At 43.6% G+C, this 24,015-nt stretch overlaps 2 protein-coding genes across 5 annotated transcripts in view; one reads left to right on the top strand and one right to left on the bottom strand.

The window, feature by feature from the left end:
* The window catches only part of AFTPH (aftiphilin), a 46,066-nt gene extending 39,661 nt beyond the window's left edge, over positions 1 to 6,405 (bottom strand). For 2 of the 4 annotated variants that reach the window (XM_035110253.3, XM_035110252.3), the window contains exon 1: positions 6,078 to 6,405. The gene's annotated coding sequence lies outside the window, so the exon portion shown is untranslated. Of the gene's footprint in view, positions 1 to 5,655; positions 6,015 to 6,077 lie in introns of those variants that run through there. The other 2 variants (XM_088667153.1, XM_088667152.1) reach the window with 2 other exon arrangements.
* Positions 6,406 to 16,983: 10,578 nt separating this feature from the next.
* Positions 16,984 to 19,792, top strand: MLNR (motilin receptor). The gene is made up of 2 exons (XM_035110626.3): positions 16,984 to 17,749; positions 19,509 to 19,792. Exons 1-2 carry the CDS (start codon positions 16,984 to 16,986, stop codon positions 19,790 to 19,792), a joined length of 1,050 nt encoding a protein of 349 aa, XP_034966517.3.
* The last annotated feature ends 4,223 nt before the right edge of the window (positions 19,793 to 24,015 follow it).

Genomic DNA, 24,015 nt, shown 5'->3' on the forward strand with positions numbered 1-24,015 from the left:
CTTCTTACAAGTTACTAAAAATGTTAAAAAACAGGGGTCTTTATGACATTTGGGGCGAACACAACCCGGGAGACATCACCCACACATTCCAGTCCGGACGTCATGGTACAACGTCCAGACTGGACAGCATCCTGCTCACACAGGGTCTGATCCCCTTGGTAGAATCAACAAACATAGGCAGCATCAAAATCACAGATCATGCCCCAGTAGAAGTCACTGTTAAAATAGGTGAAGAAACGCAAACTACTCCATCATGGTCTTTCAGTCCCATTCTAACCACAAACACCCAAATTAGAGCAAGTATCACAAAAACTCTCCAAAACTATTTTAAGGAGAATGATGTAGACAATATAAATACCCCCCTCTTATGGGACGCTATGAAAGCGGTGACCAGAGGAGTTTGCATAAAAGAGAAAGCACTCCTTAAAAAACAAACCTCTTCAAAAATTAACAAAATAGAACAAGACATCACTGCCCTCTCATCACGTTACAAACAAACAGGTTCCAAAAAACTACTTAAACTTCTAGAACAAAAGAGAAGAGAATTAGACTCCTTAGAAATCAACAAAACAATGATCAATATTTTATATTCTAAACAGCGCTTCTATGAGTATGGAGGGAAAAACTCCAGACTATTAGCAAATAGATGCAGGAAAAAAGCACTTAAAACAAGAATACACTGCATCGCCAAAAAAGACGGCAACGTGACATTTTCCCCGAAAGAAATAACCTCTGAATTTGCAGAATTCTACTCCAATCTGTACACTTCTCACAACCCAACTGAGGAGGGAATTAGAAAATTCCTGGCAGAACTGACCATGCCCACCTTAACCAACGAGGAACAGGAATTTATGGACAGCCCTATCACCCCTGAGGAAATAGATACGGTCCTTAAAAACTTGAAACCACATAAAGCCCCGGGCCCAGACGGCTTCACGGCAGAATTCTATAAAAAATTCAAAGAACCCCTGATGCCCTACATGATACGCCTATTCAATGATATCATGAAAGGGGGGCTCATTCCCAAAACATGGAATCAATCTAAAATAGTCTCCATCCCAAAACCATTAAAGGACAACCTCAAAGTAGAATCTTACCGCCCAATTTCATTAATAAATCAGGATTACAAGATATTCACATCAATATTGGCCAATCGTTTAAAAATCTTTCTAGGCAATTTAATAGTCCCAGACCAGACTGGCTTCGTCCCTGGTCGCAATATTACAGACCCCATCAGGAAACTACTAAACTTAATCAACCACAGTAAGGCAACTAAACTTCCACTGACAATTATGTCCCTAGATATCCTCAAAGCTTTTGATTGCTTGGAGTGGAAATACTTATTAGCAGTACTAACTAACATGAAATTTGGCCCCAACTTCCTACAAATCCTCAAACAAATATATTCCCAAGCCTCAGCAAAATGCAGAATTAATAATATGGACTCAAACACCATAGCAATTCAAAGAGGCACAAAACAAGGATGCCCGCTGTCTCCATTCCTATTCATCCTAGCTTTGGAGCCCCTAGCAATCCGAATCCGAGCAGCCACAGACATCAAGGGAGTGGAAATAAAAGGCAAAAATTATAAATTAGGGCTCTTTGCAGATGACCTGATGGTCACAACATCAGACCCATTAAATACAGCAACCTCCCTAATCAGAGAACTCAACACATTTGCAATGGTGTCGGGCCTACAGGTAAACTTTGGAAAATCAGAAGCCATGTGCTTCAACACCCCTCCCCATATCCAAAAAGAACTTACTAATACCACCAAAATAAAACTTTGTCATACCAAATTCAGATATCTAGGGGTACAAATAACCAAGAACCTCAATAAATTATACCTCCATAATTACAAGCCCATGTGGCGACAAATAAACAAAGACCTAAAGAAATGGGACAGTATGAGTTTCACTCTTTCAGACAGAATAGCCATCGTCAAAATGGTCACCCTCCCAAAACTGACATACTTATTCCAAACCCTCCCAATCTGGATCCCCCCAACCCAACTTCGCAAATGGCAGGGAAAATTACATTCTTTTATTTTCTCACATAAAAAACCAAGGATTGGCACCAAATACCTTCACCTCCCCACCTCAGTAGGAGGATGGGGAATCCCCAACATAGAAACATACTACAACGCCAACCAAATACGCCATATAATCCCATATATACTACAAGACGAGACAAAACAATGGGTACATCTGGAGAGGGACTCAATTGAAAATATCTGCACCACAGCATATCCATTTCTCCCAAACAAATTAAGGAAGATTCCCACAACACTCAACAGATACACACAAACCATGTTCAAAGCATGGAAAGCAGAAACTAGTAAACTATCTCCATCCCCATCCCCATTAATTCCCCTGGCTTACCATCCCTTGTTCCATCATGCAGCACAAAACCTCCAGATGAAGACCTGGCAAACCAAAGGTTTACATCGCTTAATAGACTTTTATAAAGACAACAAACCTTTGTCACCACAAGAAATACAGGACAAACTAGAAGACATCCCAATGTCCTGGTTAGCACAACATCAACTACATGCCTTTCTGAACAACCCAACTGTAAAACCAGCAGCAACTAGACCCCTGACAGCTTTCGAAAGCCTCCTCCAATTGCCAAAAGGACACGGAAAAGGGATGGTATCTGCAATTTACAAGATACTGATTCAGAATCCCATAGATCCCCTGGACAAGATAAAACGACAATGGGAGGATGACATAGGATATGAAATCAACCCTACCCAATGGACTAAAATGTGGTCGAAACCCCCTTTCAAATCTATATCAATGAAAAGAAAAGAACTCTCATTGAAACTAACTCACAGATGGTACCTGACTCCACGAAAATTATCACTAATACGATCAGGAATCTCATCAAAATGTTGGAGAGGATGCACTTCCACAGGCACGTACCTCCACATGTGGTGGGAGTGCCCTAAAATTCAATCATTCTGGAAGACATCCATGCAAGAAATTTGTAACATAACTAAGCAAGTGCTAGAAATTACCCCAGAATTGGTTTTACTAAATATCTTTCAAGATAACAACGCTCACGCAAATCATAAAGAACTTATAATCCATCTGTTGTCAGCAACCAGAAGCATCATAGCCAGGCACTGGAGGGACTTATCGGGAGTGGGCTTGGACCAATGGTACCAAGTTGTATGGGAAACAGCCCTGCTAGAAAAACTGACCAGTAAGCTGAAACTGACACGGGGACAAACAGAAGAAGACACCTTCACCCCAGTATGGTTCCCCTTCATCACTTATACAACCCAACAGGACAATGACAAACACTTACCGTCAGCATACAAATCAATATGGCTAACTTGATCAAAACACCCTCCCTCCCCACTCACGCAAGAAATTAAGGATCATCACAGCCAACCATAAACAAACAACCACATTCTAAGACACATCCTGACCTCTCTCACCAACAAAGAAGCACGAACAAACAACAGAGAACCTGCACAAACGACGCTGACGCCGAACCCCTACACATATCAAGAAAAACAGAAACATCGGCAATCCACCACACCCAACTCCCCATCCCACCTACCTCTTTCCCCCCCTTTCCCCCCTTCCTCATAATGTCTCAACAAGTTAAAAATTGATGTGTAAAAATGATGCATGAAAAAAAAAAACCGAGACATTGCACTACCTTTGTAATCTAAGAAAATCTTTAATAAAAATAATTATAAAAAAAAAAAGAAAGCTGGAATGGAAAAACTAAATTCAGCCTATATCTGCCCTAGAGCATGAAAGAGAAGGAAATAGCTTAGAATTTTGTAGGCTTTCTCCCTTCTCTTAATGTTCCCTTTCCAATGCCTGTTCAGCATTGGGAACTGAAAACAGTGCAGAGTGTTCACTACCTTTTGAATAAAGAACCAGTGTAGTCCAGAGTGCAGTAGTCCACTATGTCTGGATGGTGGGCCAAGCCATAAGGGCCAAAACTGAGTTTCACATCATATGGGCATGTGCTTAACTGCAAATGCTTAATATTTACTTAAGCACAAGAAAATTAAAATGCCACTTGAGCCATCAGAGAAGTATCCAAGAACAAATTGTACCGGTAAGCACTATCTCAGGTAATGTGAAACAATTATGGGGAATATTTATCTTGATTCTTACTGTATCTATTTTTATTCTATGTTTTCAAAAAATGGTTTTAATGCTTATATTGATAAAATTACAGTATTCTGCGGTATTCTGTTAGTATATGGACTGTGAGCTATCTTGAAAGGACAGTTGCCCTGAAAAGCATTTAAAATAAAAATCTTTAAAATAAATACATTTGTGGAAATTGATCCCAATAAGAGAGTTTGTGTGTGTTCAAAAGCTTCTCCTTTCTCTTTAAAACAAAAACCCTACAGTATTACAACAGTGAACAGTACAGCTTAAACACACTATAAAGTAGGCTGTTATATAAACAAATAGAAATAGGCATTACATTAAAGCAAACAGCCACCTAGGGCAAAGTCACATAAGTGTTATGTCAGCCTCACGGCCCAATGGCATACAAAGTGCTCTGGAGTGTCCTTACCTATTTTAAATATTAAAGCCTTCTTACACATTATTCATGGTGGAACTTTTCTATTGTTGACCAGGAAGAATTCATGTCACTTTCAAATGCCTCTAAATTAGAGATTAGTTTTGTCATATTAAAAAAGTTAGTCATAATTTGGTTGTTAAACCTACACTATGGCAATATTTATTACATTCTCCATACTCCATCTTTGGTTACAAACTAAGGTTTTAGAACAAACAATTCAGTATAAATAACGCCTGATCTCTTACAGCAAGTTCACATGTGAATTACCTGTATTTCTGCCACAGTAACAAAGTATTTGTGTTTCTCTCTCTCTCTCCCTCCCTCTCTCTCTGTGTGTGTGTGAGATCGATAGAAATAGCATGTTTTTTTAAAAAACAAAAACTCAGGGTGGTGAGAAAAGAACCTAAACCAGCTTTCCAAAACCCCAACAATGAATTATTGTTGTCAACAAAATCTTAAGTGTACTTCACAGGAAATTTGATCGTTAGACAGCCATGTTGTTCTCTACCAAGAGACACAAACTATTTTCCTTTGTTTTCAGGGGCCAGAAATATTAAAATGTCATGTTTAAGCCCTTAAATCAAAATCATAAGGAACAATGGACTGAGGTAAAATATAAATGTCATTTAATGACTGGAGTAAGATATAAAAGCCATTCAAACCTAACAGTTGTTGTACTTTAAAAACAATACTACCCTGAAAACTGGAACACCCAGAGTCATTATAGCTTTATAACATTCCATTATGCTCTTCAGGGCTCATTATCACAAAAGCCAATAAGAAGCACCATATTGAAATGAAGTTCTTCAAATCACAACGTAAAATGGGGCTGACACAGAACTCAAGTTATCTGGACTAGGAGTCTCAAGAGTGGTAACAATATCCTTGTGGTTTCTTTCCCCTAACTTTGCAGAGGAATGGAGGAGGGGGAAGAGAAATGGTCCCTCACTGAGGGGAAAAGGAAAGTGTTTCATTATCTTACCTCCTCTTTCTCCCACCACCTTCTCTCACATTTTTAACTTTGCGGGGGGGGGGGTAGTGTGTGTGTGTCCCAAGCAACTGAGAGAAAAAGTAAGTGTTTAAATGCCTTACCTCTTCTTTCTTAGCCCACACAGCCCCGCCGCCTCCTCTCATGTTTTCCCCAAGCCACACGTCAATAGGACACAATCCCCACAGAGGGCGAGAAGTTACAAAGTTCTCCCCAACTCCCCACCCCGCGCAGACGCTTCCTTTTCATGGCGACCGGCCCCTTTATTTTAATAGGACGGGAGGGGGCCCGTTTCCATGGAGAAGCTTGCCTGGTAAATAAAGCGCGGGGGGGAGGGGGAGAGAGAGAGAGAGAGAGAGAAGAGACCAGAGAAACGAGGAGGGAAGAGGGCGCTTCCGGCCCTCAGAAAGTGTGGGGTGCTCGGCAGACGCCGCCGGAGTGGGAGGCTCCGCCTTACCTTTCCGGCCGCCAAGCCCCGGAGTGACCCGAGAGTGGCAACGGCGGCAGCGGCGGCGGCATTTCTTACCTCAGGCCTCCTGCAGGGGCAGCTGGGCAGGGCATGGCCAGGCCAGACGGGGCTAGGAGGGTTACTCGGGGCCTCCCGCGGCAACCGCCATCAGGGCGAATCCATCTGGAACCCCCGCCTCTCCGCCGACCCGCGCTCTCCTCTGTCTCCTTCACTCCAGAGAGATGTCCCCCCACTCCAAAAAGCGCCTTGGTCCAGCCCAACTCCCACTTAGTCCATTGTCTCCCAGCATGCAGCGCGACAGAAACGTCCCTAGGTTCTTTGGCCGGCGTCTGCTGCTGCTGCTGCGGCTGCTACGGCCGCCACGGTCAGAACCGCCACATCCTCTTTCTCGCGTCACTTCCGGCGGCGGTTAGGATCTCCGCCTGACGCGCTCTTCTCTACGCCTTTCCGGTACACATTTCAAAGTCCAGCGCTTTTACCGTCAGATGGTCAAAGGGCACTGACATGGTCAATGGCGGCTTTCCGTTGTTGTTGTTGTTGATTAAATTTGTGTACCGCCCTTCATCCGTAGATCCCGGGCGTTTCACAATATAAAAATACAAGATAACAGACCCAAAATACACAATAAGAAGAGCAAACTGATAACACCGGTCCCAACACACCCTTGTTTGTTATAATTCTATGTTCATTATGAATTCGCCCTTTCTGGTATATCATGTGATAATGCTGATCACTTTTCTATCTCTTTGTGCCATGTCCAATTTGGCAGGCCTGTTTGATCTTGACTTAGGGCAACCTTTTCCAGCCGTGGACCCGTCCACTGTCCCTCAGACCATGTGGTCGGCCGGACTATATTGGGGGGGGGGATGAACGAATTCCTATGCATGAAATTAAAGACCATGTTCAGAGTTGGTTACATTACAGACAATTAAATGATATGTATAAGGAAGACAACAAAAATGGGTTTTGTTATACAATTTCTAGATTGCAAAAGGAGGTTATAGAATAAGACATAAAGCTATTGAAGAAAGCATATAGTATTCTGCTAGAATGGGAAACGAAATATTAGGACGTTAAATCGGTCATGATTAAATGGGCACACGATATAGGACATAATATACGATTTGAGGACTGGGGAAAACTGGAAAGTAGATTTGAAAGGAAGGAAAATTATATGAAAATGATATACAGATGCTACATTACACCAGTAAAAATGGCGAAAATGTACAAAACGGGGTCAAATATATGTTGGAAATGCAAGGAAAAAGAAGATACTTTGTACCATATGTGGTGGGAATGTAGAGAAGTCAAAAAGTTTTGGGAGATGATTTACTGTACAATTAATTGAAAAAAATGTTTAAATTTTTTTACAGTACATTTGTTTAAAAAAAAACAGAAGCATTTTTGTTAGGGATTTTAGGACAAGACCTGCCAAGGAAAACAAAGAACTTATTTATGTATGCTACAACAGTGGCAAGAGTCTTGTTAGCACAAAGATGGAAGACTTATAACATGCAGAAACTAATATGTATAAAGAAACCAGAGAGGGGAGCTGAGGGAAGTCCAGGGCGGGTGGGAGAGGGATGGGAGGGAGGGAATAAAAGGGGGGGATGTGATTGGGTATATTGATTGTTCAATTGTTTTGGTAAATTTGTTTCAATAAAATTAAAAAAAAAGATTTCAGAAAGGATTCACCTTGTTTTCTTAGCCATGAAGAAGAGACACACAAAAACGAACACACACATTGCAGTTGTTGGCTTTTGTACAACTTAATCTAATAAGGGGAAAATGACAGTGTCCGCATGTGAAGCTTTCCCCCTTAATTGTATTCCTATATTCAAAAAGGCTCCCTTTGCTTAATTTCTTGAAAGCTGCACAGCTGTTAAAGGGCACAAATAACTCAATTTAGAATGGAAACAGCATTTCAGCAGCTTGATAAAGTTATAGATTTAGTGGGGGGGACCCCTAAACCCTAGAAATTAATAAATGCTAGGATTTTGTTTATTTGTGATATGAAGGGAGAATGCAAATTGTAAAGGAATTCCTGGGCTAGCTTATGCAAAACAACCTGGCTGAGCTATGGATATCTAAATAACAATTGAGGGACATTAACAATACAAGAGAGGTCCACCCTGTTTTCCATTCTCCAAAGAGACACAGACCCTGTGGGCTCTTGCCACCGCTTGGCAGCGAAGGGCCGCTCTGGCTGTAAGTAGGCCCGCTAGGGCCTGCCACAGCCTCCAGAAGGCCCTACAGTGGTTTCAAGTAGACACTACAAGATCTGCCCTGCCTGTGGGTAGGCCTGCCACGGCCTGTCATGGCCTCCCAAAGTCCTGCCGGGGCCCACCGCAGCTCCATAAGGCCCACTGGGGCCCGCAGCGGCGGCGTTTAGGCCCTGCGAGGCCCACTCTGGCTACAGGTAGGCCTGCAAGGGCCCATCACAGCCTCCCAAAGGCCTGCTGCAGCTGACTGACTCAAACAGAACCCAAAACATGTAAGTCTCAGCTTTCTGCCCATAAAATCAACAACATCATATTGGTAGATGAAATAACAAGGGCAGAAATAAGCCTGATTTCATAGTGGTTGTTACTGCACACAGCCACTAGATGGAAGCCAAAGGTTAAGATTCTCTCTAATAGGTGTGCTTTGGAAAGGCCCTTGGGCTGATACTTTGTAGAGCAACTTTTAGCCATTGTCCAGACTTTTTCATAGTGCACAGCTCCCTAGAATACAGAGGGCATTGTCGGCTTCCCGGTGCTGATGAGCGCACTTAATATCAATAGGGCTCCACACCTCACCATTCCATGGCAAAGGTTTCCCCATAATTGTATTTTGATGTCAGAAGAGGCTTAACCTGTTGAATTTTTGCCTATAAAATATGACAGAGGTGGGACAGGTGCATTACTGTATAGGGAAGGAGAAAGCAGGGATTCATATTGCCTGGGGTGTTTCTAATGCTGTTCAGGACATACCCTCGCGTGCATCTGGCCACCCAAGGGGTAGATGAGAAACGCAGCATAATCCTATGTAGTTTTAAAAAGGTAAAGGTAAACTACCCCTGACAGTTAAGTCCAAATGCAGACGACTCTGGGGTTGCGGCGCTCATCTCGTTTTACAGGCCAAGAGAGCCAGCGTTTGTCCGCAGGCAGTTTTTCCGGGTATGAATAAGCCAGGATGAATAAGCCGCTTCTGCAGCAACAGAACACAGAAACCAGAGCAGCACACGGAAATGCCATTTACCTTCCTGCCGGAGTGGTACCTATTGATCTACTTGCACTTTTTAGCGTGCTTTTGAACTGCTAGGTTGGCAGGAGCTGGGACCGAACAACGGGAGCTCAAACCGTCACGGGGATTTGAACTGCCGACCTTCTGACTGGCAAGCCCAAAAGGCTCAGTGGTTTAGACCACAGCGCCACCCGAATCCCACCATGTCAAATGAACCCATCGCGCCAGACCACACTGCCAGGTGCACGCACACAGAGCAAGGAGGGTTCACGGAGCCCGCGTGCCAGCTTGGCCCTGGTTACCAGAGCCAAGCAGCGCTGCACTACAGCCCTGCCTGCCCATGCAAGGAGGAACCCGGGCCGGCCAACATGGCCCTTGGGGGGCAGATCCCCGTTCCGATGCTGGCCAAGAGCAACCAAAAAGGCCGCAAAGGCTGCATGCAACATGTGGGCCACGTGTTGGGCCACCCTAACTTAAGGATGTTAGCCAGCTCTCTGCCCATCTTGTTTTGATCTGTGTACACGTGTGAGTTGAATGCATTGTCTTTCTCAAACATCGCTTTAGGCAGGAAGGGGACAAACATCACTGTAATGTTCCAAATGAATTGTTGCTATTATTTTTATATAGTAGTCTTAGACATGTGTTGTCTAATACTGTTCTGTACAGAGATTGAAGAGCTTGCATTGAAAGAAGTTTGAAACTTTGATCCCAGTTTTTGTAAAGTCCAAGCCTATGTGACTGAAGGCAGGATCTGGGGGCAGAAGTGGAGGGTAGGAGGCCTGCCACTCAATTTAACTAGCAATATAAGAGCTGGTTAAGGATCAGAGGGCAGTACTTGTTGTGTATTGAGTCAAAGGATTTTATATCTGTATTACTATTGTATGTATTTGCATTAGGGTAAAGCAGGCATCCCCAAACTTCGGCCCTCCAGATGTTTTGGACTACAATTCCCATCATCCCTGACCACTGGTCCTGTTAGCTAGGGATCATGGGAATTGTAGGCCAAAACATCTGGAGGGCCACAGTTTGGGGATGCCTGGGGTAAAGCAACTGCCTTTTGATTCCTGAAGGTACAGCTACTATTGGTTCGTTTAAGCTGCTGTATTTGGATCCTCTGTCTTATTGGTTTCCTCCAAAAGGCAGCACTGTGATTGCCTGATATTGTTCCTTCCAAAATGTATCCCTTTCTAGCTAGTCCCCCGTCCCTATAAATGTAGCTTTCCTCTCTTCAGAGCTTAGTCGTGTTTGCTTTAATAAAGAAGTGTTACTAGAGAACTGTCTCCAGCATATTATGTCAAGAGAGCTGAAATCATGAACCCCACGTCACAACAACTGGCGACGAAGGGATTGCAGCTGAGAACAAGACTCACTGGCCAGCTGAGAAGACGACCCTGCCCGCTAGGAGGATGGAGAGTCCAAGGGTATTGGAGCCATCAGAGCTGAAATCACGAGCCCCACGTCACAACAGTACTTGACAGGGAAACCATGCATGTCCATAGGACAAGATGTTTCCCTATTGGCAGGGCACCAGTGATGCACATAGAGACCTATAAGCTCAGCTAACTGGCCAGACTAGAGGCCTTGTGCCTATTGTTTCTTTGTAGTGCTGTATCTTGTGAAACCACATTCCAAAGGTGTCTGCATAAGAAAGGGGTGATCTCCTGTCTCCACACTCTAAGAGTGGCCTTTGTTCTCGTTGTACTGTCCATGGTCGCCTTGCTCTGTCTCCCAGATACACATTCTTGGAGGCCCTGTTCCCTCCGACATACTCATATCTAGAATGGAATGCAAAGAGATCACTTTCGACAGTGGAACTTGCTGCCAAGGAGTGTGGTGGAGAGTCTCCTTCTTTGGAGGTCTTTAAGCAGAGGCTTGACTGCCATCTGTCGGGAATGCTTTGATGGTGTTTCCTGCTTGGCAGGGGGTTGGACTGGATGGCCCTTGTGGTCTCTTCCAACTCTATGATTCTACGTGCAGCAAGGCGCTGCTTAGAGACAGTTCTTTGTTCGCTTCCACAATGTATATATTCATTAAGGAAAGACCATAAATGGCATGTTAATAGGACGATGTAGCCTAGGATAAGAGGAGTTGCCTCAGTTTATGCATATGCATTGCCTTAGGAAATAAAAGAAATGTATATTAAGCCCCCCCTTTTTTTTATGGGTTGGGTGCAGACTTTGGAAATTATTCCTCTGTGCAGGGGCGTAGCCAGGATCAAAACTAGCGGGGGGCAAGCCATGGTCGTTCAGGGGCGGGGCCAAGGCACGGAAGGGGAGGGGCCACAAAGTGGGCGGGGCTAAAGGGCCAGCGGGCCTGATGACATCGTGGCGGTGGCAGCAGCGGCCACCTTGTGCTTCTGGGGCTGGTAGCGTTGGCGGCTACCCTGCTTGGCTGGAGAGGACGGGAGGGTCGGGCAGGCGAGAGGGGGTGGCAGGGCGGGCGAGGGCGAGGCAAGACACGGCCGCAGCCACGACGGCTCCGAGGCGTTGCTGCATATCAGCATAATATTTCAACCATGGTTCAAGCCCCACCTTAGGAAAAAAATCCTGCATTGCAGGGGGTTGGACTAGATGACCCTTGTGGTCCCTTCCGACTACAATTCTATGATTCTATTGATATATTACCATAGCATATGCATCATTCTGCTTTCTTGAGTTGTCCTACTCCTAGGCATAGCATCCAACTCCTAGAGGCCTAGGTGCCCCCCCCCCAATTACTGGTAAATACCGTATTTGAAAGAGTCATCCCCCCATGTTGATGGGCTTTCTATGTGGGGCTTATCTGCCCCCCCCGTATTTTATTAAGGATGGAAGAGGGAGGGAAGGAAGAAATAGAGAGAGAGATAACTCATATTTGTGGGTGTCTCTGGATGACGCTGTGATGCTGGAACTCTGCAACAAGAGGACGGGAGGGTCGGGCAGGCGAGAGGGGGTGGCAGGGCGGGCGAGGGCGAGGCAAGGCATGGCCGCAGCCATGACGGCTCCGAGGCGTTGCTGCATATCAGCATAATATTTCAACCATGGTTCAAGCCCCACCTTAGGAAAAAAATCCTGCATTGCAGCGGGTTGGACTAGGAAGGAAGAAATAGAGAGAGGGATAACTCATATTTGTGGGTGCCTCTGGGTGACGCTGTGATGCTGGAACTCTGCATGTACAGGAGCCTTGTAAGCAGCTTTCTCTCTGCTTGATTTACAGCAGGCACGTCCAACAGGTAGATTGTGATCTACCAGTAGATCACTGGATGTCTGTGGTAGATCACTGGTAGGTCACTGGCACCCCTAAAAAAAGCTCACCCAAAATTTTCCTCCTCCCTCAAAAAAGTTGAACTATGACCTGAAGCCCTAAACAAAAATGGGCCTCCCTCCCTCCTAAAAGAAGCTCAACAAGTTTGACCTAAACCCCAAAAAACAGGGCTTCCCTTCCTTTTAAAAAAACTCAACAGCTTTGACCTGAACCCCCCAAAAGGGGGTAGATCACCCCCAGTTTTAAACTCTGAGTAGATCAGAGTCTCTTGGGAGGTGGCCACCCCTGATTTACAGTATACAGATGCAGGAGGAGGGGCAGACTGGAACACCAATGCTTTTTATAAACATCACTGTGTCTGTCAAAGCTACAGCCCCCCCTTTCTTATTCACTTCTTTTTAGCCTTGCAGAGCCACCTTAGTCAAATTGAATCCTCTGAGTCTGCACCCTCATTAAATCGCCAATAGAACTCTTAATGCTCCTGAATGCTCATTAACAACTCCCACTTAAGAACAATAGGGTGAAATGGTCAGCTATCGAATCTTGCCTGGGGATATATGCTCCATTGTCTTAACTGCTTAACTACTGGTAGCCACTTTGCTTTATTTATTTGATGTGTTTTTGTTACTGCTGTGTCCCCCCCCCCCAGCAAGCGGAGACTTAGGTGCTCTTGCTAAAGCAAAGCCCTTTCCACTTCAGTTTTTGGAGGGGAAAAGTGCTGGTTATGGTCTGTAAAATACATTAATTCTTTTGCTTCTAGGGGGGCAGCTGCCCCCTCCTGCCCCCCCTGCCTACGCCCATGCCTCTGTGCCTATTTTGCTGGCTTGCACAATAAAGTCCTTTGTTTTCCTCATTTGCCTGCCCATTCCCTCACACACTTGCCTTCCCTATCCTTCCCAATCCCTTTCCCCTTGATTTTTGCCCCAGTTGCCTCCCCTGCTTGACTTCCCAGCAAGAAGTTCCTTCATGCCTGTTATTAGAACTGGAGACTGAATTAGACCCAGGACTGAAAATAAAGCAAGACTCAGAAAGCATAGGAGTAAGAAAAGACTCTTAAGCCCTCTAACCTGGGAGCAGTTAGGGAGGTCTGTGAGAGAACTTTGTCAGATGCATCCAGCTCCTTTCTGGTGAAGCAGAAACAACTATGCTTTATCAAAATTATAACAATTTAATATGGACTTGCTGTACACAATAAAACACATGTCTTAATTTGTTAGGTGGTAGGTGGTTGGCATCCATCTGCCTCAGGAGACAATGGAAGAGTTAATATGTATGATTTGATTACAGTTTCCTTTCAACAGGCTGTTTTGAATATTATTTTCCCATTATTTTATTGTAATGATATTAAGACACAAAGCAAATTAAAACAACATCAATAGCTACACCAAGTATTTGAGATATTTCACCTCAACTAATCAACACAAATCTGTCTAGGAAGCCAGCTTCATGAGATAATCATATCATTTCCAGTAAATAATAAAAGAATTCGATTTTTTCAAATTACATTTTCAGAAACAAGAGAAATTCTTTAGTGGTCATAGGATACCTCCTATGTCTGACACATGTTGAAAGAAAATGCTTTAAAAGCTGAGATTAAAGGTGGAGTTGCAGAGAATAGTGATGGGAAGGATCAGCAAATTCTGCAAAACCTAAAGCTCTACTTCCTACTTTCTGGAAACCCTCCTTCACTGCTCTGTTTTCTGAAGGCCTCTTCTAAAATTAACATCAAAAATTACAAAACTCTCACTAATGTTGCCCCGTGAGATTACACAAGTACAGTTAGCTTGCAATTTATGTGTGGCAAAACAAACAAAAAAGGGGGCAGGAGTCTGTGGAAAGTGACTTTAGCAATCCCAGCTGCCATCAAACCCAATGGATTTTGACTCTACATGAATGTGTGGTGTGTACCCTTGTTTGCTTGGTGTGATCTTCTGACTGGCTGCAAGCTGTTTGGCAAGCAGGTCTAAAAACGTGTGCCTGACAGAATAGTCGCCACAATTAAAACCTTCATTTGCCCCTAAATATCAATAAACAACAGCCTGCGAAATCTCACAGAAATTAGAGGCAACTCTCTGCTCCTGAGAAAGGTCAATTTGCAGAGAAGTTTCAAGAGTGATACATCCTTATCTTTTGTCTCACTGCTGAGGGATGTTGATACTGAAATGCACAAACAAAAGTAATTCAATCAACAATGGCATTTGTCCATTCCACCCCATCCCTCACCACTAGCTTTTTAATTAACTACCGGTAACATAGGGCTGATATCCACATCCTCTCTGTTTCTCACATGACTCAGGTTTTATGTGTGGAGAAATTGAGTAGCCAAGGCTGGCACTGCCTGGTCTGGATCTTTTCAGACTTAACAGGTCCAGTGACCAGCCTTACCCAGCCTGGTACCCTCCAGCTGCTTTGGACTGTAATAACCATGCTGTCTGGGGATGATGAGACTTGTAGTCCAAAACAGCTGGAGAGCATCAGGTTGGGAAACTGACTAATTTACATCAAGAGAATGTACCATTGAGTTTAAATGGAGGGGAGGGGAGGAGAGGAACCTATGCAAAGACTTCTTAAACCAAGTTTTCGAAGGTTTGGATTGAGGGTTGCAAACTGACAGTTGCAGTTTTCTCAATCTCTGTGTTTTCTGTTCCTAATTTCAGTTCTCCACATTGCTTACAGTGATTTACAATTTTTAAAAAATCCTCATGAAACTTCAGCATTTTAATGCAAACGCCTCCTAATAAACTTTTCCTAATAAATACATTTTTAGGTGTAGTTTTGACTAATGTACACATTTTTGCAAGCAATTTCTTCTCATGAATTTTTGTATGTCATTTCACCAATATATTCATTTTTATGCACTCTTTCCCCTGGTATATGGTTGTTGTTGTTTTTTGTAAACATGGGTTGGATAAGTGCTAACTTCAAAGGATGGCTGTGTTTCAGTTATCACATTGTTTCAGAAAGTGTGTACTTGATAGAATTGTCTTTAATAGCAAGTTATCTTCAGCCATGTCTCCATCTGACACCTGAAGGCTGACAGGTGTCCTTTTTGAATAAGGTGACGCGCAGTGGTAATTATTTAAGCAGAGTTCTTGAATGAAATAAAGCTTTTATTAAGTTTAAAATAAAGTTATTCATAAAATAGTAAACAGTTACAGAACACAGGCTCAGCTGTATACTGGCACACACTCTGAGGCAAAGATGAACATGACTGTTCAGTTAAGTCACGCAGCCTGGAACTGGCAGTTAAGCCTAGAATGACAGATGACAGTTATAGTTATGACAGTTGGGATTCTAGCCTGCTTTGCTGTTCCTGCTCTCATGCGTCTTTGTCACATGACATAAGATGCTCTGACAATCTATTCCAGTCATCTTGTACTATTTCTAGAACTCGGTTCTGCAGCAAGTTTTCAAGGCTTCTTTGTCACAGGTCTTATTTCAGGTCATTTGCTTCCTATCCACCCCGAGATTGAACTCCATCACGTTACACAGCTTTGAATGATCTCAGGAAGCAAATCAGGTCCTTCTGTCTTTCCATCCCCTTCCCCAAGAATGGCTGCCTTGTGTTTCATTTTATAGACACACACCTTTATGACATCACTTCCAGCCACGCATGGACAAATGTGAAGACATGCTGCCTACAGTTCACCTTCCAATTGTACATACGGCAGCTACTTAATAGACTTGGCTAGGAACACTTATTTAACAAAGAAACCTTAAAAACCTTCCTTGGAGGTTTTTAAGCAGAGGTTGGATGGCCATTGGCCATTTATGCTTTAGCTGAGATTCCTGTATTGCAGGGAATTGTACTACAGTACATGACACTTGTGGTCCCAATTCTATGATTATGTGGTTTGACTAATTTGGCAGTCCCCTTTTTCCTCAGGCTCAAATCTTACAGCTATAAAACCACAGATTTGGAGGAGAGCCCAAAACCCCATTTAGTCTAACCCCAACTTCTCACAATACCAATGAGTACTGCCACAAAAAGCAATATACATCTGATGCAGTGGACTCTAGCTAACTAAGACATGCTGTAATAATTCTGTTAGCCCTAAATGTATGACAAGATTTCTTTTGTTTTTTTGTTTTGGGTACTTATATTGCACATGGTTTTTATTTCCTCTGCATCTCAGTGGCTTTAAGAGGGATTTCTAACAGCTTCTCAATAGCCCCACCTGTCGCTAAGACAGGAAAGAATAAAGAACAGGTGAAAAAGCAATGATTTTCCATTTGCTGCTGATTTGGGAGGAGTTTGTTTGAGCGGCTATGAGTATCTATCAATCTACGCTTGGAGCGCAGACGCTTTATCTCCCTACCCAAGGAAAAGCTGGGCTGCTCCTGAGATTTTGCAGAGCGTGGAGAAAAGCATCAGTCAGAAACCAGACCAAGAAAAGGATGGAGTGCTGACACCATCCGAGCAAGCCCACGTTCTGCCATGCTTGCATTTCCTCCGGATGCTCTGTAGAGTGGCAAACCGAGAGCTGCCTGCAACATGGTCTCAGCCAACATCAGCAGTCCTGCCGGACACCAAGAACAGAATACAGAGCCATGCAACAAGTACCTGTGCCCACTGCTGCCCATGTACACTCTCATCCCAGTGACAGCCGTGTGTTTGGCGCTGCTGGTTCTTGGCGTAACAGGCAATGTCTTGACCATGGTTGTGACAGGCTGCTCCCGGGAGCTGCGCAATACCACAAGCCTCTACTTAGCCAGCTTGGCTGTCTCTGACCTGCTGCTGCTGCTACTTGGACTGCCCCTGGACCTGTACCGCCTGTGGCACGCGCAGTCATGGGCGCTAGGTACACTGCTGTGCCACGTGTGGCACTGGTCTGGCGAGGCATGTGCCTACTGCTCCATCCTGCATCTGACGGCCCTGACGGCCGAGCGCTACATCGCCATTTGTTTCCCACTGCGGGCCAAAGTCCTGGTGACCCAACGGCGTGTCAAAGCTCTGCTAGTGGGACTCTGGGCTGTGGCGCTGCTCACTGCTGCGCCTTTTTTGTTCCTCGTGGGAGTCCGGCGGGTTGGCAACGTCTCCAGCGACATTGATGCCAGGTATGAGTGTGGCCCCACGGCACATGCCCAACAGACAGGGCTGCTGGGTACCATGCTCTGGGTCACCACCAGCTACTTTGTGCTGCCCTTCCTTTGCCTCTACATCCTCTACAGTTTGATTGTCAGGGAGCTCCTGCGGGTCAACAGGACACATCTTGGCGGGGCATCATATCGGAACCACCAGCAAACAGTGCGCATGTTGGGTGAGTATTGGGAGGGGGGGCATTATGCAGCCTGGAAGGTGTGGGGAGAACAATTGTCTTAGTGCCTCCATGTCCAAGTCTCCATGGAATTTCCCCTGTCCTCATAGAATCACCATGCAATAGAGCTATCCTGATTCTTTATGGACCCCAAAAGTAAATGGACAAGGATGCCTCCACCCAAAAGAGTGCCTAGAGCATCTCGGGGCACCCTGCCACAGTCACCAGCCAATCCTGCATGTATTGGATGAGTGTGTGAATGAGTGTGTAGCAAGAAGCTGTTGCATGGCTCAAAGTGTTGCGCTGAAGTTCCTAGAAAATAAAGACTCACGCACAGCCCTGAAGAAAAAGCCTTTTGCTGAAAACACCAAAGAGATTCCCAGAAGGACCCCCCCATGCATTGAATTAATGTCCCGTGGAACACTAAAAGTTTTTGCCAGGCATCCTCTCTATCTCAAGTGGAAGCGAGTTCCAGGGACATTTATCTTACAAATCAGAGAAAACTGGTGTGGTTTGATTGGGGGTCTGATTGGTAGTAACTGATCACAAGAATAAAAGTTGAATACAGAGAGCAGGCAAGCAGATGATACCTGTCTCTCAAGCTGCATCAGTTCCTCTGAAGCATGTACTTGACCCCACTTCCTGGTGGGGCCATAGCTATAGGGTGGCCAGGGGCACAGGTGATGGATTGGTTTCCCCCCCAAAATCGGCTTTAAAATATGTCCATAAATACAAATATTGATTATTGCCTCATAAGAAAATAGAGGGTGAATTGAATGGGTGGAGGAGGGGTTGGAGGTGAGGCGGAAAAAAAGAGCTAGGGGGCGCAATCTGGATGGTTCTACAGGGGCGCAAGATCACCTTGCTACAGCTCTGCTCCCTGGCTCCCCAGCTTCTTACCAACAGCAAACAACCTCTAAAACTAAAGTGTTGCCTGCCTGCTTCATGGGCTAAATTCCATTGCATTGAATTGTCTCTCTTTGAAGCCTCAGCTGGGGGAAGTGGAGTATGTCCAGAAGCAGACAACTATTAGCCATCTGACACTGTCTGGTGGTTTGTTTGTTTTTTGCAGAATCACCTTCAAGTCCTTTAACTATTGACTAATTTCCATCCTATTTAAAAAGTCATCTCTTTTCATGATACCAGCCAAATGTTTCAGGAGGAAGGATAGAAATATAAATCCAATAAATAAATAAAAACCCATAAATAATAGTGGGGAGACCAAAGCACCCATCTCCAAAGGTACCTGCACACCTATTTACAGTTTATGGGCTGTACTCAATCCCACAAGGATTCCTGCAATTGAATTTCCCCTCCCTCCACTCCCCCAGTCACCTCCCAGATCTATTATGGGGGTTCTCCCAATCCCCCCCTTGGAAGAAAAGAGGAAGGGGAACTTTAGTTGTGCAAACAGAAGTGCTTATGTCAATGCGACAACTTAATTGCTTTGCCTCCAACTCTCTCTCTCTCTGTAATTTGTAATTTGCTTACATACTGCTGATATCAATTATATTGCAGGCACCAGTAGCAAGTAACTTCCCAAGCAAATTAGTCCTGTTCTGATTGCAAAAATTGTGCTTTCCTGCCTGCTGGATGATTCCAGTCCTGTTCAGCAACTGTATTCTGCATGCCAAAGAGCAATCCAAATATTTGGAAACAAGTGTAATTCTCAACTACTTTGAGCAAGCCCATTAGGGCTAGAGTCAGCTGTGGCAGGGCAGAGAGTAATTCTTTCTTCCTTCCCCCCCCCCTCCTCTTGCAGTTGTGGTGGTCCTGGCTTTTGTAGTATGCTGGCTGCCCTTCCACGTCGGGAGGATAATATACATCAACTCAAAGGATACCAGGATGATGCATTTCTCCCAGTATTTCAATATTTTTGCATTGCAGCTCTTCTACTTGAGTGCAAGTATCAACCCAATCCTTTACAACCTCATCTCGAAGAAACACAGGGCAGCACTTTATAAGCTACTAGTGTCTCCCAAGTCTGCAGAAAGGGCTTCTACGATCACTAGAGAAACTGTGAGCTACCCAGAGACGAGTGGGTAGTTTAAAACATGGGTAGGCAAACTAAGGCCCGGGGGCCGGATCTGGCCCAATCGCCTTCTAAATCCAGCTTGCCAACAGTCCGTGAACCAGTGTGTTTTTACATCAGTAGAACGTGTCCTTTTATTTAAAATGCATCTCTGGGTTATTTGTGGGACATAGGAATTTGTTCATTCCCCTCCCCCCAAAAAATAGTCCGCCCCCCCCCACAAAGTCTGCAGGACAGTGAACCGGCCCCTGTTGAAAAGGTTTGCTGAACCCTGGTTTTAAAAAATGGATCTGTGGGGAGTTCATTTGCATTGCTCTCATCGATATACTTTAAAGCAGATTTGTGAAATTAAGGGTAGCTCATGGTTAGCTTTCCACAGGGCCGGCCCACCCATGAGGCAAGGTGAGATGACTGCCTCAGATGGCAGGATCCACAGGGGCAGCAGATCCAGCCTCCAAGGAATGTGTTGCCTGCAGCTGCTCCCACCTCCTCAGCACCGCCCTCATGCCACCTCTTCTCTGCTGTTGATTTCCTCCCACTCCAGCGAGGAAATGGCAAGGGCTGCTCTCTGAGGTCTCCAGGGCTCTGCACCCCCACCCATCCCCGCATGATTCAGAGCAGGCCCCTTTTCTCCCACAGCGGCCTTTGATTCCCACGCCATCCATCAGGTAAGGTTGATTTGATCCCACCTCCCCATCCTTGTTCCCAATGTAGATCTTCACTCACCCCTTCTTAGCTCCCTGGTGGGAGGATGCCATTTTGTGGTTTGCCTCAGGCACCAAAATGTCTTGGGTCGGCTCTGGCTTTCGAGTCATCACAAAGTTCGAATTTATCTGTAGGATGATGCAGGCAAAACCCAGACCATGACTGTGGGTGCAAGAACAATGCCACAAATGCCCCCCCCAATTTACCAGCAAACTATACTTTGTGTTTTGCCCTGCAAACCAGGATTAGAAACCACGAACTGATCCTAGTTTGTAAAGCAAGGGCAAACCATAATTTCTCTGGTCAGTTCAAATGGCAAGCTGTGATTTATTCAAATTTAAGATGTCGGGTGTGGGGTGGGAATGGGAGAATGCAGAAATGGTGTGTGTATACTTGAGGTTCCTCAAGGCCTGTTTACCAAGTCGCATTGTTGAAAAAGGCCATAGTTCAATATTACGGCATGTGCTTTGCATGCAGAAGGCCTCAGCTCTTAGGTCTGGCATCCCCAGTTAAGAAGGAACTCAATGAGCAAGTGAGATGAACAACCTCTACCTTGAGACTGCCAGTTGTATGTGAGACAACATTGGGTGAAATGGACAGATTGCCTGTCTCGTAAGGTAGCTAAACTGTCTAATTTACTATCTGGATCACTCCATCATCTTAGCATAATATTGTGTTGCAATAAGTTGCTGTACTGATTCATATAGTAAAATAGGCCTTGCACCAGACAATTATTTTGTTGGAACAGTTGCAGAGCTAATGCTTCCAGGTTTTGTTAGTTGATATCGAAATGAATCAGGACCATTTTAATTGGTTTTCACATTGTCACAGCTTTTTTTTAAAAAAAAGACACAGCCTGCAGAAATTAAAGAGTTTCAGACACACTAATTGTAAATCTGTTTCCACAATTTTGCCACTAAATGTTTAGATTTGTAAACCAACATTACTTGTAGTTCCATCTGATCATGGGAATGCTCTGAGATGTTAGTGAAGTGTTAGATTCCAGGCAAGAAAATGGTAAAAGTTTATCTGTCCTAGAGCATGGCCAGTACTTTGTCAGTGCTCGAATGGCTGGCCAACTGAGAATCACATGGAATCACAGAATTGTAGGGTTGGAATTACGTGCTGGACAAAAGGTAAGATATAAAAAATATGAAAATGAAGGTTTAGCAGCTGCTGAACCTTCAACTCAATGACTTAGCTCCCTTGTCATATCTTATATGGCTTCTTATTTGAGACACACTTAAAGCAGAGTTGTGAAGTTTAGTTATTGCCTATGTTGCCCGCAAGAACAGGGGCAGATGACTGCAGCTGAATAAATGCAAACTCAAGGGTGTGAAACCATAAAAATTAATAATAATAATAATATTCTAACACCGCTCCCTTTTAAGAGCTATGGTGACTTTAAATGAAACACAGTTTAACTAGGCAAGTTGCTTTCATCAATTTTCCTTGCTGTCCATAACACAGAATGATTGGGAATGAGCTGGGAAGCCTGGTAGATTGGGAGCAGATTCATTTCACTCAAAATGTGAGTAATTGGTAATAATCCTCCTGCATGGAGCTTGACTGTTTTTGTGCTATATTTGATGAAGGCTTAATTGTAAAACAAACACATAGGCAATAATCCATAGTAACATAATGCATGATGGTTCTTCTTGGCATAAATGGCATGGGGGCAAATCTTGTCACCTTTTGAAATGGGAAATGCTATCAGTACAAACATAAAATAACTTGGCAACCTAACTAAAAGAAGGAGGATAGGTCAAATATTACGAAAGGAGAAAGCTGACACGGTATTTTTGCACAAGACACCACCATATCCCTCTGATCATACAGGTCAATTGCCCTTTTAAATTGCCAAGCTATTTGCCACCATTTTAGCTAAAACATATTGGCACATATGTTGGTCACGCTCTTAAAATAATGATATATTGGGAAATATAAATGATGAGCCATTAACAACGTTATTTGGAAATTTTAAGGATCTGGTTTTTACCAGGAGATGTCAAATTGACAATATGTCAGTTAATAGCTACTGGTACTGTATAGCAATATGTTGTGGGGATGGACACTTACTCATCAAGGAGACTAGATGTAGTCCACTTAAGTTATACTTAGAGTAGACCCATTAAAATTAATTGGCATATCTAACTTAAGTCTACTGATATCAATAAGTCTACCCTAAGCACCAGTAAGTTGGACTCAGCTCTCAAAGTTGACTAATATTGACTAATATTGTATGAGTGAAGGAAGGAAGGAAGGAAGGCAACTTGATAATTTATTCATTTAAAAATGAAGCATTTTTGTTAAGTATAACACGACAAGAAAACATTCGCTTATTAGAAACAATTTAGAGAACAATTGTTTATATCTTTTTGCTTGTGACTTATTTTACGACTGCTGCTTGTTTGTTCACAATGCAATTTCTTCTTCTTTTATCTGTAAAATAAACAAATAAATAAAGATGCCAAGCTACTTTGCTGCTATTTAGCTAAAAGGGGCCTACAGCACCCTTTCACTGACTTTGTGCCTGATTGAGAAATGTCAAGTTCAATCCAGAAATTCATGGAAAACATCTGTAAAGGGCTAATGGTCAGTGATGTTTCAAAGTCGTTTGCAGAGGACACAATTACTTACCTGAAAGAAGAATGTTTAGATGTTACTGAAAATCTTAAGAGGACTGTGTTTCTGTGACTGAGGTGCAAATGGATGCGGACTATTTTCCTTGGACACGCTAGAACAAAGTGAAAAACTATTATCAGCTGTGAGTGGGTTTTTTGTGTGTGTGGTTTTTTTTTTTTTGCTTCTTACTACTACATCATGCAATAAACATTTGGCAGTGCTCTCAAATATTCAGTGTTTGAGACAATATAAGAGGACAGAGCCACTTAGGAAAACATGAACACTTGGCAGGCTAGTTACAGTGGAAATACTGGTTTGTCAAATTTCCCCCCCTCTTTCAAATCTCTAATGATATTCTTGACTATGTACCAAGAATGGCTTTTTGATTGAAAAAAATTGTACATATGGGATTTGAAACAAGATTGCCTAACGCCATCATATAGAGACATTGAATTGGGAAGTTTTGAGCGTACAAAGATCTGACAAATTATGATATAGTTTGGCACAAAAAGTCCTCCTTTAAGAGCAATATAAAAAGTGTTAGATATGCATAGCCACTTTACAAAAGCTACCGAATCACGTCAGTCAGTAGTTATCTCCCAGCTCTTGTTGGCTAAGGGAAATTGGTTGGATTTTGAAAAGAATGACTTTTTGTTAAGATGCATTACAGGATATATATGTAATCTAAATTTCATGCTGCTTTCATTGAAATCTTCTGAGAGTTTCTACCCTAAGTGCTCTGATAACTAATTATGTTGACCCAACATTTACCCATTGTATCACTTTGTAAGATATGGATTATCATGTTATGTATTGTATGTTTGAACTGTAATGGCCTATAGCCAGTTTGTAAATAAAGCATAATTGAACTTTGCAAAAACTGAATTGTTGTGACGGAAATCCTGGA

The sequence above is a fragment of the Zootoca vivipara genome, chromosome 3, assembly GCF_965207765.1.
Source record: "Zootoca vivipara chromosome 3, rZooViv2.hap1.1, whole genome shotgun sequence".
In the NCBI taxonomy this organism is placed as follows: domain Eukaryota; kingdom Metazoa; phylum Chordata; class Lepidosauria; order Squamata; family Lacertidae; genus Zootoca; species Zootoca vivipara.